Source organism: Ylistrum balloti, unplaced genomic scaffold (assembly GCF_031769215.1).
Source record: "Ylistrum balloti isolate Yb309-2 unplaced genomic scaffold, AGI_CSIRO_Ybal_v1 Utg370670, whole genome shotgun sequence".
In the NCBI taxonomy this organism is placed as follows: Eukaryota; Metazoa; Mollusca; class Bivalvia; order Pectinida; family Pectinidae; genus Ylistrum; species Ylistrum balloti.
Window position 1 is genome coordinate 396,970 of NW_026782405.1, and position 16,474 is coordinate 413,443.

The 16,474-nt window shown below is 36.5% G+C and overlaps 2 protein-coding genes across 2 annotated transcripts; one reads left to right on the plus strand and one right to left on the minus strand.

Annotated features, from left to right (window-relative positions):
- Positions 1-11,007: 11,007 nt before the first annotated feature.
- On the minus strand, positions 11,008-12,027 carry LOC132557435 (tachykinin-like peptides receptor 99D). Its single transcript, XM_060221920.1, has one exon. It carries the CDS (start codon positions 12,025-12,027, stop codon positions 11,008-11,010), a length of 1,020 nt encoding a protein of 339 aa, XP_060077903.1.
- Positions 12,028-14,988: 2,961 nt separating this feature from the next.
- On the plus strand, positions 14,989-16,287 carry LOC132557436 (rac guanine nucleotide exchange factor JJ-like). The gene has a single exon (XM_060221921.1). The coding sequence runs from the start codon at positions 14,989-14,991 to the stop codon at positions 16,285-16,287; it is 1,299 nt and encodes a 432-aa protein (XP_060077904.1).
- The last annotated feature ends 187 nt before the right edge of the window (positions 16,288-16,474 follow it).

Sequence of the window (16,474 nt, forward strand, 5' to 3'; positions counted from 1 at the left end):
GTCCCCCATCCGCCATTCACAAGACAAAACAACCCCATAAACATACTAATCTGTCCCCCACCCGCCATTCACAAGACAAAACAACCCCATAAACATACTAATCCCCCACCCGCCATTCACAAGACAAAACAACCCCATAAACATACCCCACCCGCCATTCACAAGACAAAACAACCCCATAAACATACTAATCTGTCCCCCACCCGCCATTCACAAGACAAAACAACCCCATAAACATACTAATCTGTCCCCCACCCGCCATTCACAAGACAAAACAACCCCATAAACATACTAATCTGTCCCCCACCCGCCATTCACGAGACAAAACAACCCCATAAACATACTAATCTGTCCCCCACCCGCCATTCACGAGACAAAACAACCCCATAAACATAGTAATCTGTCCCCCACCCGCCATTCACGAGACAAAACAACCCCAACCCCATAAACAAACTAATCTGTCCCCCACCCGCCATTCACGAGACAAAACAACCCCATAAACATACTAATCTGTCCCCCACCCGCCATTCACGAGACAAAACAACCCCATAAACATACTAATCTGTCCCCCACCCGCCATTCACGAGACAAAACAACCCCATAAACATACTAATCTGTCCCCCACCCGCCATTCACGAGACAAAACAACCCCATAAACATACTAATCTGTCCCCCACCCGCCATTCACGAGACAAAACAACCCCATAAACATACTAATCTGTCCCCCACCCGCCATTCACGAGACAAAACAACCCCATAAACATACTAATCTGTCCCCCACCCGCCATTCACGAGACAAAACAACCCCATAAACATACTAATCTGTCCCCCACCCGCCATTCACGAGACAAAACAACCCCATAAACATACTAATCTGTCCCCCACCCGCCATTCACGAGACAAAACAACCCCATAAACATACTAATCTGTCCCCCACCCGCCATTCACGAGACAAAACAACCCCATAAACATACTAATCTGTCCCCCACCCGCCATTCACGAGACAAAACAACCCCATAAACATACTAATCTGTCCCCCACCCGCCATTCACGAGACAAAACAACCCCATAAACATACGAATCTGTCCCCCACCCGCCATTCCGCCATTCACTAATCTGTCCCCCACCCGCCATTCACGAGACAAAACAACCCCATAAACATACTAATCTGTCCCCCACCCGCCATTCACGAGACAAAACATCCCCATAAGCATACTAATCTGTCCCCCACCCGCCATTCACGAGACAAAACAACCCCATAAACATACTATTGTGTCCACCCGCCATTCACGAGACAAAACAACCCCATAAACATAGTAATCTGTCCCCCACCCGCCATTCACTAGACAAAACAACCCCATAAACATACTAATCTGTCCCCCACCCGCCATTCACAAGACAAAACAACCCCATAAACATAGTAATCTGTCCCCCACCCGCCATTCACAAGACAAAACAACCCCATAAACTTACTAATCTGTCCCCCACCCGCCATTCACGAGACAAAACATCCCCATAAGCATACTAATCTGTCCCCCACCCGCCATTCACGAGACAAAACAACCCCATAAACATACTAATCTGTCCCCCACCCGCCATTCACGAGACAAAACAACCCCATAAACATAGTAATCTGTCCCCCACCCGCCATTCACGAGACAAAACAACCCCATAAACATACTAATCTGTCCCCCACCCGCCATTCACGAGACAAAACAACCCCATAAACATAGTAATCTGTCCCCCACCCGCCATTCACGAGACAAAACAACCCCATAAACATACTAATCTGTCCCCCACCCTGAGTAGTGATTTCCGCTATCCATCTTCAATAACCTTACACTAACATACCAGTTTCATAACAACATTCGGCCTAATGTCCGTCCGTACGTACGTCCGTCAATACGTCCATTTCTTGTGAACGGAACTCCCTCTTCAACTAATGATCAGATTTTCATGAAACTTGCTCAATGTCACTACTACAATGGGTAGATGTGCATGAAGGGGCGATTTTTCGGTTCTTTGATTTTTGTAAGATTTATGCCATTTTATCTTGATCTTTATATTTTGTCGCCACGTATATTGTGTCCACGGCACTCTTGTTATTTTTTTTATTGGGAAAGGACTTCCAAATTTCCCCTAATCAAAAATTAATAACCATAGTAAGACAGCCTGGAGATTCGGCAGGTAGAGAAGACAAGGACCCCCTCCACCACCGGAAGTTCAGACGCATCACCACAACATCTACCTTTAGACCAGGGAGTCGTTTCCAAATTACAGACCAGTCAATCCCCAGACGACTCCAACCCATGAGGGGAGCCTCAAGTCGCCAGAGAATCGACTCACGTCGATTGGACAATGCCCGGCGACGGGCAGAGTCACGGAGACGAGAAACCATCATCATGACCCAATCTCGGGACTCGTCCGCTGAAAGACCGAAAGGTCGTAATAGTGGACGCAAAACCCGTTTATAAATAAGTAAATAAATAAATCCAATCTCTATCAGAGTTGTCGTTCCTTTAAGTCACAATACACCCCAACTTCTCCCAGCGTGCACTATGGTACCCAAATAATTGTATTTTGACTGTTAAGGAACGACAACTCTGGTAGAGATTGAATACACCTGTGTAAACGGCTCACGGGCAGACAATAGTTGACTAGCGGTCAGGGTCAGAGTTTGACATCGTGCACAACAATGGCAGTATCCCTGACAACATTAACAAAGGACAAAGAAATAGACTATTTTGTAAATCAACAGTCAGTGTAAAAACAACATTTGTGAATTTTGGAGATGTTATGTACCACTAATATTGTAGCCAAATTACCATGTGTTATCACTGATGTTACAATATATCACCATGTATGTCAAGAACACGTTGGTACTTAAAAAGTGAAAGTACAAAATGTAAACAAGATAGGTGACTGTTTACTCAAATTTGACCATATATTCCATAATGTTTATAACCATAGAAACTAATGGAGTCATTTTCCAGATCAACAAACATCTATTTTCAAAATAACATTACGAATAAAAACAGAAAAATAATGAAATACTTTATTTTTTGACACAAATCCGCTTTTCAAGAATCTTGACAATGCGTGAGCCGTATATTTTACAGAGGTGTTATTGAGATACCACAATGCATTTTGGGAGTGGTTGTTACTGACCATGTTCTATTGATATTATGTTCCCTATTCTCGGACCAGTATTATCAAAATTGAGCAAAATCAGATAAAAAGACATCAAAGAAAATACCAGCATGTCAGTATAATCATGATCCAAACTCAAATTCAATAAGGCTAGGTCAACACTTAAACAAAAAGAAAAGATTTACACGCAGATTCCTGAGAAAGTACGACCAGAACAAGACCACGAAAACGGTCGGTATATTCTGCAAAATAATGAATTAAAACTTGATCATTCTAGGACTCGACACTGATGCTAAAGTCTTGAATAATGAAAGCTAGGAAGCAGCTTAAGGAAATCCGAAGTGATTGAAAGAAAAGTCAAAATCTAGATGGAGAGCTGCTCTAACTCCAAAATGAAATAAATCTAGTGATACGCTTCGGTTGATAATTTCAAAAGAACCGGAAGTGATATTTTTGTTCGTTAGATTACCCTATTATAAAGCTTTTGATTGAAATATGCTAAATATAGTCTTGTCATGTGGAAGTGGACAATGTGGTGTTTCATATCATTTTCAGAAGAATATTTCTGCATTATGTTGGAGAGTACTATTTGGATAGTCTCGAATCTATGTATACACATCAAAAACTAGCTTTACAGGAAGTGAAATTTTCATATTGTCTACACGTGGTCATGCTGTGAATGCATTCCTGGTTGGAATTTGCTGAAATATAAGGTGCTATACCTGTATATCTCGAACATGACTAATAATTTCAGGAAAAATGCAAATTAAGTGTTTCCTGCTACCTAAGAATCTGCCCGGAAGCTATTATTAGACTGCTACCTAAGAATCTGCCCGGAAGCTATTATTAGATTGCCTATATACCAAATACAAAAATAGAGTTTTAGATTATTTCAATTTCATCTCCTTAAATAGCCTTATATTCCTACTAATCTGTATTAATTCTTTTATTGTTTTCTTCCGATCTTAACTTTCCAAACTCGACAGCCAGGTTTTCATCAGTTAGTCATTTGTGCTGTTGAGCTTAGAATTAGAGATGTTGAAAATATTAAAATTTCTATGCACAGAGGACGGCGACGGCCGGAATACTTAAGCAAGTCATCTTAATCTTCCAGGTCAGATGGTCTTAAATAATTCATTTAAACGGCTGAAGGGTGGCATTTTTAGGCCATCTGACCCGAGGGGTCATGGTGACCGATAGCCTACGTGCTTAGTTCGTCGTCGTCCGCCGGGCGTGAACTTTTGACATTTTAAATTTCTCAAATTCCACCTGTGGGATTGAGCTCAAACTTGCATGAAGTGATTCCGAGATGGTCCTGACCAAGTGTTGTTATTTTTCGGGTATAATTGAAATCCGATATGGCCGCCATTTTGAAAAAACATACCTGAAACTTGTTCTCCAGTTCCACTGGTGCCATTGAGCTAAAAATTGGCAGGAATGTTAAGGAAAGGTAGCCAACAAAGTATTATTTTTCAATCTTGTCAAAACTTCAACACAGCAGCCAGGGAGGTCATTTTGTAATCATGGTTTACTTGTTAAACACCTATTTCAAACTTCTTCTCAAGTTCCACCGTTGGGATTTAGCTCAAACTTGTATGAAATGATCCTAAGATGGTCCTGACCAAGTGTTGTTATTTTTCGACCTTGTCAAAACTTTGACACGGCAGTCAGGGGGCCATTTTCTAACATGATTACGCAATCATGGTTTGCTTTTGCAAAACCTAATTCTAACTTCTTCTCAAGATTCGCCAGTTGGATTGAGCTCCATCTTTACTGTCAAAAAATAGGTAACACTTGTTACAATTAACTACTCCACACCAATACTACCATCTGCATCATGGAAAACAGTTTCTCAGTAAGATTTCATTCAAAGAAGAACAAATAACCCTTCTCCCTGCTGAAAGCTTTGTAGTCAGATGACCGTTAAGGCCCATGGTCCTATTGTTTACTTTTACAGTCGACTTTTGGCTGTTTCTTGAGAGGTGCTGGATGGATCAGTATTTTCGTATGCAGTTTTTCTTTTGTCCCATATTAATCCTGTTTGAAGTTTGAGATTGACCTGAAACAGCTAAAGGCGACCATCTTGGACTTCGACAATTTAATTTTTAAAGTGGATTTTGTATACATGGCGTATCTGTCACTGAGCAAACATTCAATATGCCAAATGAATAATTCCAATGTATTAGAGAACTCCATATTCCTAACTTTTGACCCATTTATCACACACAACGGTCTGTGGTAAAACTACGGTACGGACAAAGTGTTCATCTTCTAATCGAACGTTAAATGTCAACTACAGCTCAGATCTGTGATGAAATACCCAACATTCCTTCCTGGTGTTATTTACTGGTATAACTACGGTGTGGACTAAGTAAAATACACAACATTCCTTAGTGGTGTTATTTACTGGTATAACTACGGTATGGACTAAGTAAAATATCCAACATTCCTTAGTGGTGTTATTTACTGGTATAACTACGGTATGGACTAAGTGAAATACCCAACATTCCTTCCTGGTGTTATTTACTGGTATAACTACGGTATGGACTAAGTAAAATACCCAACATTCCTTCCTGGTGTTATTTACTGGTATAACTACGGTATGGACTAAGTGAAATACCCAACATTCCTTCCTGGTGTTATTTACTGGTATAACTACGGTATGGACTAAGTGAAATACCCAACATTCCTTCCTGGTGTTATTTACTGGTATAACTACGGTATGGACTAAGTGAAATATCCAACATTCCTTCCTGGTGTTATTTACTGGTATAACTACGGTATGGACTAAGTAAAATACCCAACATTCCTTCCTGGTGTTATTTACTGGTATAACTACGGTATGGACTAAGTGAATTACCCAACATTCCTTCCTGGTGTTATTTACTGGTATAACTACGGTATGGACTAAGTGAAATACCCAACATTCCTTCCTGGTGTTATTTACTGGTATAACTACGGTATGGACTAAGTGAAATACCCAACATTCCTTCCTGGTGTTATTTACTGGTATAACTACGGTATGGACTAAGTGAAATACCCAACATTCCTTCCTGGTGTTATTTACTGGTATAACTACGGTATGGACTAAGTGAAATACCCAACATTCCTTCCTGGTGTTATTTACCGGTATGCGCATAAACATTAATTTCGCTATTTACCTTAATGAGTGAATTGCTGCCTATGAATAAATCAATTGATACTGAATGAAATTCACCGATAATGATATTCATGAACTATTAGAGAATGTTTGTGAACATCGAGCAGTCTCTATAATTGAGATTTATTTTCAATAAAAAATCTTTTGAAGTCTTCATCAGAGTTAAACAAGGCCGAATGGTTGCTGCTTAACAAGCTTTCCGACGATTGATATAGAGACAATATCAGTTCTCTAGTGACGATTGATATAGAGACAATATCAGTTCTCTAGTGACGATTGATATAGAGACAATGTCAGTTCTCTAGTGACGATTGATATATAGACAATGTCAGTTCTCTAGTGACGATTGATATAGAGACAATGTCAGTTCTCTATTGACGATTGATATAGAGACAATGTCAGTTCTCTAGTGACGATTGATATAGAGACAATGTCAGTTCTCTAGTGACGATTGATGTATAGACAATGTCAGTTCTCTAGTGACGATTGATATAGAGACAAAGTCAGTTCTCTAGTGACGATTGATATATAGACAATATCAGTTCTCTAGTGACGATTGATATGTAGACAATGTCAGTTCTCTAGTGACGATTGATATAGAGACAAAGTCAGTTCTCTAGTGACGATTGATATAGAGACAATGTCAGTTCTCTAGTGACGATTGATGTGTAGACAATATCAGTTCTCTAGTGACGATTGATGTGTAGACAATGTCAGTTCTCTAGTGACGACTGATATAGAGACAATATCAGTTCTCTAGTGTTGATTGATATCGATTTGTTACTGTCCGTGAAAATCTGGGTTTAAGAATTAGACAAGAATTATCTCCTGACGTCAGTAAGATTGTCATATGTTTACTTCATATTCACAGCCTCATACAGGATACATTGGATTAGATTTTGATGGTCATTGATTAATGGTCATCCTTGACCACTTTAGAAATATTTTTTTTGTGTATCCCTGACCAGATTTAGTTCCAACTCACGCCGTGACATCTTACCACCAAGGGAAGACTTTGCTTGTGTACAAGTTTGTTTTGTTTTGTGTGTTTTTAGAGTGTCAACTCTGTTTGTTCTACTGACAGGTTAGAATTATTTCACAAGTGGAGTATTCCATTTTTACAATGAAAATCAAGATTTATTAAAATATGTTACAGATAAGATTGTAATAAACACTGATATGACAAAATGCTGAACGTTTACTACAACAAAATACTAACAATATGTTTTAACGAATTTACACTATTGAATACATAGAACGATTAGAAAAATGTTATTTACTTTTACATACTATAGAATAAGATATAAAAACGACAATAATTTTCTTATGCTAAATATTACACTATAAAAACGACAATAATTTTCTTATGCTAAATATTACACTATAAAAACGACAATTATTTTCACATGCTAAATATTACACTGTAAAAACGACAATTATTTTCACATGCTAAATATTACACTGTAAAAACGACAATTATTTTCACATCCTAAATATTACACTATAAAAACGACAATTATTTTCACATGCTAAATTTTACACTATAAAAACGACAATTATTTTCACATCCTAAATATTACACTATAAAAACGACAATTATTTTCACATGCTAAATATTACATTATAAAATCGACAATTATTTTCCCATGCAAAATATTACACTATAAAAACGACAATTATTTTCACATGCTAAATATTACATTATAAAATGACAATTATTTTCACATGCTAAATTTTACACTATAAAAACGACAATTATTTTCACGTGCTAAATATTACACTATAAAAACGACAATTATTTTCACATGCTAAATATTACATTATAAAATCGACAATTATTTTCACATGCTAAATATTACACTATAAAAACGACAATTATTTTCACGTGCTAAATATTACACTATGAAAACGACAATTATTTTCACATGCTAAATATTACACTATGAAAATGACAATTATTTTCACATGCTAAATATTACATTAAAAAAACGACAATTATTTTCACATGCTAAATATTACACTCTAAAAACGACAATTATTTTCACATGCTAAATATTACACTATAAAAACGACAATTATTTTCACGTGCTAAATATTACACTCTAAAAACGACAATTATTTTCACATGCTAAATTTTACACTATAAAAACGAGAATTATTTTCACATTATTTTAACATGCTAATTATTACACTATAAAAACGACAATTATTTTCACGTGCTAAATATTACACTCTAAAAACGACAATTATTTTCACATGCTAAATATTACACTATAAAAACGACAATTATTTTCACATTATTTTCACATGCTAAATATTACACTATAAAAACGACAATTATTTTCACATGCTAAATTTTACACTATAAAAACGAGAATTATTTTCACATGCTAAATATTACACTTAAAAATCGACAATTATTTTCACATGCTAAATATTACACTATAAAAACGACAATTATTTTCACATGCTAAATTTTGCACTATAAAATCGACAATTATTTTCACATGCTAAATATTACACTATAAAAACGACAATTATTTTCACATGCTAAATATTACATTATAAAATGACAATTATTTTCACATGCTAAATTTTACACTATAAAAACGACAATTATTTTCACGTGCTAAATATTACACTATAAAAACGACAATTATTTTCACATGCTAAATATTACATTATAAAATCGACAATTATTTTCACATGCTAAATATTACACTATAAAAACGACAATTATTTTCACGTGCTAAATATTACACTATGAAAACGACAATTATTTTCACATGCTAAATATTACACTATAAAAATGACAATTATTTTCACATGCTAAATATTACATTAAAAAAACGACAATTATTTTCACATGCTAAATATTACACTCTAAAAACGACAATTATTTTCACATGCTAAATATTACACTATAAAAACGACAATTATTTTCACGTGCTAAATATTACACTCTAAAAACGACAATTATTTTCACATGCTAAATTTTACACTATAAAAACGAGAATTATTTTCACATTATTTTAACATGCTAAATATTACACTATAAAAACGACAATTATTTTCACGTGCTAAATATTACACTCTAAAAACGACAATTATTTTCACATGCTAAATATTACACTATAAAAACGACAATTATTTTCACATTATTTTCACATGCTAAATATTACACTATAAAAACGACAATTATTTTCACATTATTTTCACATGCTAAATATTACACTATAAAAACGACAGTTATTTTCACATGCTAAATTTTACACTATAAAAACGAGAATTATTTTCACATGTTAAATATTACACTTAAAAATCGACAATTATTTTCACATGCTAAATATTACACTATAAAAACGACAATTATTTTCACATGCTAAATTTTGCACTATAAAAACGACAATTATTTTCACATGCTAAATATCACACTATAAAAACGACAATTATTTTCACATGCTAAATTTTACACTATAAAAACGACAATTATTTTCACATGCTAAATATTACACTATAAAAACGACAATTATTTTCACATGTTAAATATTACACTTAAAAATCGACAGTTATTTTCACATGCTAAATATTACACTATAAAAACGACAATTATTTTCACATGTTAAATATTACACTTAAAAATCGACAGTTATTTTCACGTGCTAAATATTACACTATAAAAACGACAATTATTTACGTATGCTAAATATTACACTATAAAAACGACAATTATTTTCACGTGCTAAATTTTGCATTATAAAAACAACGACGATGTCTCTCAATAACGATTAATATCACACAATAACACGTTTTAAATTGTAAAACATAAAATTGGCGATAATTTTCATGCAGTTACAACGTTTTAAAATAAGCTACAGTTATGGGATTGCACGATGTTTATCCGATGTACGCACGATGTTTGTACAATGTGCGCACGATGTCTGTAAGATGTATGCGCATGATGCTTGTACGATGTGCGCACGATGTCGGTGCGATATGCGCACCATGTCTGTTTGATATGCGCACGATGTCTGTATGATGTGCGCACGATCCCTGTAGGATGTGTGCACCATGTCTGTAGGATGTGCTCATCATGTCTGTACGATGTGCGCACGATGTCTGTTTGATGTGCTCACCATGTCTGTGCGATGTGCGCAAGCTGTTTGAACGATGTGTGCGTGATGTCTGTATGATGCGTGCGCAATGTCTGTATGATGTGTGCGCAATGTCTGTATGATGTGCGCACCATGTCTGTACGATGTGCACGGTTCTAACGCACCGATGTGCAATGTTATCGTTTTTGGTATAAGTTTTAGAAATGACTTTTAAATAAGAGCATGAAAGAATTTATTTATTCCATTTTTATCAAACTGCATGAAATATGTTACCATATTGCACAGTTTTGCGCTAGCTATACTGTTAAGCGCGTGTTTGTGGGCGATGTGCGCACAATGTTTTGGTACGTTGTTCGTTTCCACGACTGAATAAAAACTTCCCTTTCACGTATTGACACTTTTAAGAATGTAAACTATAAATCGTTTTTGTGGCCTGGGCACCTTCTTCATAGAAAACTTAAAAAAATACACTTTCATGTTTTCTGAATTTGATAATTTTGGTTAAGATTTATAAAGTAACACATACCTAATGATGTGTTTAGATACTAATTAGAATACCCAGTTCTTTATATACCAATTATATTAACTAATAGTGTTCAGTCTGTATTCCGTCTGTTGTTCAACGCGCATGCGCCTTTTAGAAACGCATTTGCAGAGCAGTGACAACAGTATCACTCTAAATTCTGAATGAAAATATAGAAAAATGATAGGGTTTAAATAACTATGTGATACGGCAAAGAAGATAAGACAGAGTCGGGCGACCTCTGAGCTAGCGTCTTCTTCGAAATCATCGTCATGGTTACTCATCAGTACAGCGATTGAGTCGTTGATTATGTCTGCCAGATAGAAAGGTATCCAGCAGGCGAAGAAGACCACCACATTGATGATGAGCAATTTGACGACTCTTCTCTTCTTCGCTATAATAGCTGTAGTTGTGACGTTAACAGCCCACAGGGTCTTCACAATACCCCTATACCAATACACCATACAGGTGATAGGGATTATAAACAGGAAGACGAAATCGATACATCTAAATATCAAGTCATTGTAATCTTCCTCCGCCAACACATTACAAAATCCGTTCTTTTTATCATCGTCGTCTTCAGTTAAGATCGACGTAGTATTGTCATTTGCCACGGCTGCTAACACAGAACCACTGCTCAATAACTTGGCCACTTCGTACTGCAGAAATATACGCGAACTATAGACGAATGCTGAAACCCAAACTAACACCAATGACGTCACAGCCGAACGTTTCGTCGGATGATAGGACAGCGCCTTAGACACGGCCAGGTGTCGATCGTAGGAGATGAGTAAGGAGGAAAAGATTCCGGCAGACAGGGTCGAGAGTTCAAAATAAGGAGAAAAATAACACCAACCAACCGGTACAGGAATTTCCATAATGGTGACGACGATAGCAGCGATCACAAATAACCCGACACCCGTGTCGGCGATGGACAGAGAGGCCATATAGAAATTACTGACATTTCTAAGACTACGTTGTTTACACATGATATATATAAGGAGGCCATTTCCTGTCACAGTCACAATCCCCGCCACACACATTACAATGATGTATACCAATTGTTCTGTGGTCACCATGGCGTTATCACCTTTCTCAGTTCTGTTGTAGTTGCAAATATGTACATATAATGGCCAAGAAATGTCGCCGAAAAAAAAACGGTAAAAACCTTTTTCAAAAATTAAATTTTGTAGTCTGGCATTATTTTTGGCAATGATAGGAAATTATCCATGTTTTTCAAATCGTGAGGCGGCGAACATATAAATGATTACGTTATGTATATCTGCGCTACTGGCATGTATCATTATAGGTATAGCTTCTGTCGTACGCCTGTCCTTGGAAGGTCAATGTTAATTTTCTGTGTCATCACAAAAAATGGTTAAATATCCGGGCACTTCTTTACTGATTACGTAATGGAATCTCTTGATTGTTACTGTCACGACTATGAAAGTGGAATATAATTAATAACTGTGTGCTAAAAGTGATTCGTGTCATTTACCTTTGGTTATTATGGTAATATGTCCTTCGTTGCAGGAGAGTTTCACATCATATATCTGGTTACTATGGTAACATGTCCTTCGTTGCACAAGAAGTCCACACCAAATATCTGGTTACTTTGGTAACAGGTCCTATGTGACAGTATATATTCACACCATATGTCAGGTTACTATGGAAACACGTCCTATGTGACAGGATATATTCACAGTATATATCAGGTTCCTTAGGGATACATTTTATGCCACGAGACATTTGTCCAGTATCCCGCTAAGATCAATTACATCTCCACTTTTTCAGTGTTAGAATGGACACATACACGACCGTGGTCTGGAAGCGTAAGAGAAGGTGTGAGTTTTTATCTCAGTTACTGAGAATCAAAACAATCGATTACTTCATTAGGAATCGCAGGTTAATCGATAGGAATTCTATGATCTATTTGTTTGCTACACATACATAGAAATGTACTTCATATTATAAAGGATATATTAGTTTTTTTTTCTTTCGATTTTTTACGACTTGCTAATTTTTTTCCACGCAGAATCCGTTCAGTAAGAATCAGTGATTTCTGAGATAATGTGTTAATCAGCATCTCACAGAGACTATTGTGTTAGTATTTTATGTTTTCTTGCTCTCGCAGACATAGAAATTCCTTCAGTTTGTTAACAACCAATTCTCCAGAGTTTTTTAATACACGTTATCCTTGTGAAGAAAACAATTCAGAGCTCTTCATCTGCCTTTGTTGCCTCCGGATCTATCATCATACATCCACTGATCCGTAATGTCACCTTTCTTTCGTCTCGCTTGACTGATTCATTGTTCCTTGTATGTAAATATGTGACCATGGGTCATTAAAGTTAAAATTGCGTCTCTGTGATCTAATAGGGATGTGATATGAAATTATATTTGATCCATGTTCGTTACTATGAATAATATTACCGTTGTTATATAATTGATAATTCTATAAGAATTTCGCATTTGTTGCTTGGATTACACGGCGGGCGTCGTGGATAGAGGAGAAAACGCGTACCCTTTCAGAACACGTGGTCTTTTTCTTTTACTTCGTGCATGAATATCCGTGTAAATCTGTCTTTACGCAGTAGACATGAATGATATCAATTGTCCTTCTTGTTAGGTACATATACTGTATCTAATGGGCCAAGTCATGTTAATAGAAGAGTATGGTCTTATGAACAATAATCGATCGTTCATGAAAAAATTAAAACATTCAAAAATGGCTGTGTTCATTATATCATGTGTTATATCAAAATACCGACTTTGTTAAAGCAACAAATAAATACCAACATGTCAACATAATAGAATTCCATTTCCAATAAAACTAGACCAAAATATGAACAAACGAAAAATCAAGCGGAGACTCATGAGAAAGTTCAAAGGTGTTCCGAAGTTTGCCGAAACGTAAAGTAAGTGACATGACTTCAGATAGAATTTTTATGTCCTTAGGGTGCCTAAGTGTCAGATGGCCAACATTTCTACATTCTATTCCAGTGAAGACAGTTTAATTTTTAGAATTTAGAAAACGATTTAAGATGAAATAAGCAAATTATTATTAATGTAACGATAAGATTTTTTTTTATTTTACTGACGGCAGTGACTATATAATAAATTATCACATCCCAACTAAATAAGTTGATCTGACCACATGGAGACATCGCAAAAGGTTTACTTGACGAAATAACACTGTTAAAGACCAATTCAAACTCGACTTCTCCTTAAGGCCCTCCATTTTGTTCAACAAAATTGAAGGGATCGAAGTATTAATTATACGTGACTTCTTTAAAAATACCAGAAACTTATCGGTTACTTTTCTCTTAAATAGCAAGCTAATGAAGTATCATAAACAAGTTACCGCATTACTGAATTGTGGAAGCAAATAGTCGATAAATTAAAGGTACCGTAACTGTATAGTTTTAAACAAGGAACTGCAGCACCCGCTCGATTATCAGAGGAGGCTGTGACACTATCAGGACATTATTTTTTCTATTTCATTTTATTCCGAGTCTGATATTTTTATTATGAAATTTGCGAATAACAAATGATTTACTTAATTGTCTCCTGTCGCACAGAATTGATCGTTTGTTTCACCATGACTACTCATGTCACAAGACCAACGTTTTGGGTTACAGTGGATGTTTAAATATATTAATTCTTACGTATTAAAAATACAAAATAAAACTATTATGTTGCTGCACTACATTTTTCGGTGCATGAAAATCTATATACATTATTTTTGTTGAGAAACAAGCATTCATAGTTTTTTTCGGGACAATTTATGATTGTAAAGTTCCTCTTCCATCAGAATGAAAATGGAACAATGAAGGGAAAAGGCGAAAATGACGAGCTAACGAGCGGAAAAAAATGAAGAGTCAATCAATAAATAATTTCAATTCTATCTGATATTTGACAACTACATTGTCCACAAACAACTACATTGTCCACAAACAACTACATCGTCCACAAACAACTACATCGTCCACAAACATCTACATCGTCCACAAACATCTACATGGTCCACAAACAACTACATGGTCCACAAACAACTACATGGTCCACAAACAACTCCATGGTCCATACACAACTACATGGTCCACAAACAACCACATGGTCCACAAACAACTACATGGTCCATACACAACTACGTGGTCCATACACAACTACATCGTCCACAAACAACTACATCGTCCACAAACATCTACATGGTCCACAAACAACTACATGGTCCACAAACAACTACATCGTCCACAGACATCTACATGGTCCACAAACAACTACATGGTCCACAAACAACTACATCGTCCACAAACAACTACATCGTCCACAAACATCTACATGGTCCACAAACAACTCCATGGTCCACAAACAACTACATCGTCCACAGACAACTCCATGGTCCACAAACATCTACATCGTCCACAAACAACCACATGGTCCACAAACAACCACATGGTCCACAAACAACTACATGGTCCATACACAACTACATGGTCCACACACAACTACATCGTCCACAAACAACTACATCGTCCACAAACAACTACATCGTCCACAAACATCTACATCGTCCACAAACATCTACATGGTCCACAAACAACTACATGGTCCACAAACAACTACATGGTCCACAAACAACTCCATGGTCCATACACAACTACATCCACAAACAACCACATGGTCCCACAACTACACATACACAACATGGTCCATACACAACTACATCGTCCACAAACAACTACATCGTCCACAAACAAACAACAACTACATGGTCCACAAACAACTACATGTCCACAGTCCATGGTCCACAAACAACTACATGGTCCACAAACAACTACACACAAACAACTACATCGTCCACAAACATCAACTACATCGTCCACAAACAACTACATCGTCCACAAACATCTACATGGTCCACAAACAACTCCATGGTCCACAAACAACTACATCGTCCACAGACAACTCCATGGTCCACAAACATCTACATGGTCCACAAACAACTCCATGGTCCACAAACATCTACATCGTCCACAAACAACCACATGATCCACAAACAACCACATGGTCCACAAACAACTACATGGTCCATACACAACTACATGGTCCACACACAACTACATCGTCCACAAACAACTACATCGTCCACAAACATCTACATCGTCCACAAACATCTACATGTCCACAAACAACTCCATGGTCCATACACAACTACATGGTCCACAAACAACCACATGGTCCACAAACAACTACATGGTCCATACACAACTACATGGTCCACACACAACTACATCGTTCACAAACAACTACATCGTCCACAAACATGTGTTTGACAAAACGTCGTATGAAGCACTTCATTTTGCCTGATAATTTTACCTGTTCTGCCCCATAATCCAAGACACTAACATTCATACAAAGATGAGGAAACCAGGTCTACATCATTTAATGTATCAATACGGACAATCAAAACATCTCTTTAAACTTTGCGCCTTAAGTTTTCCTAAAGTATACCTGTATTGT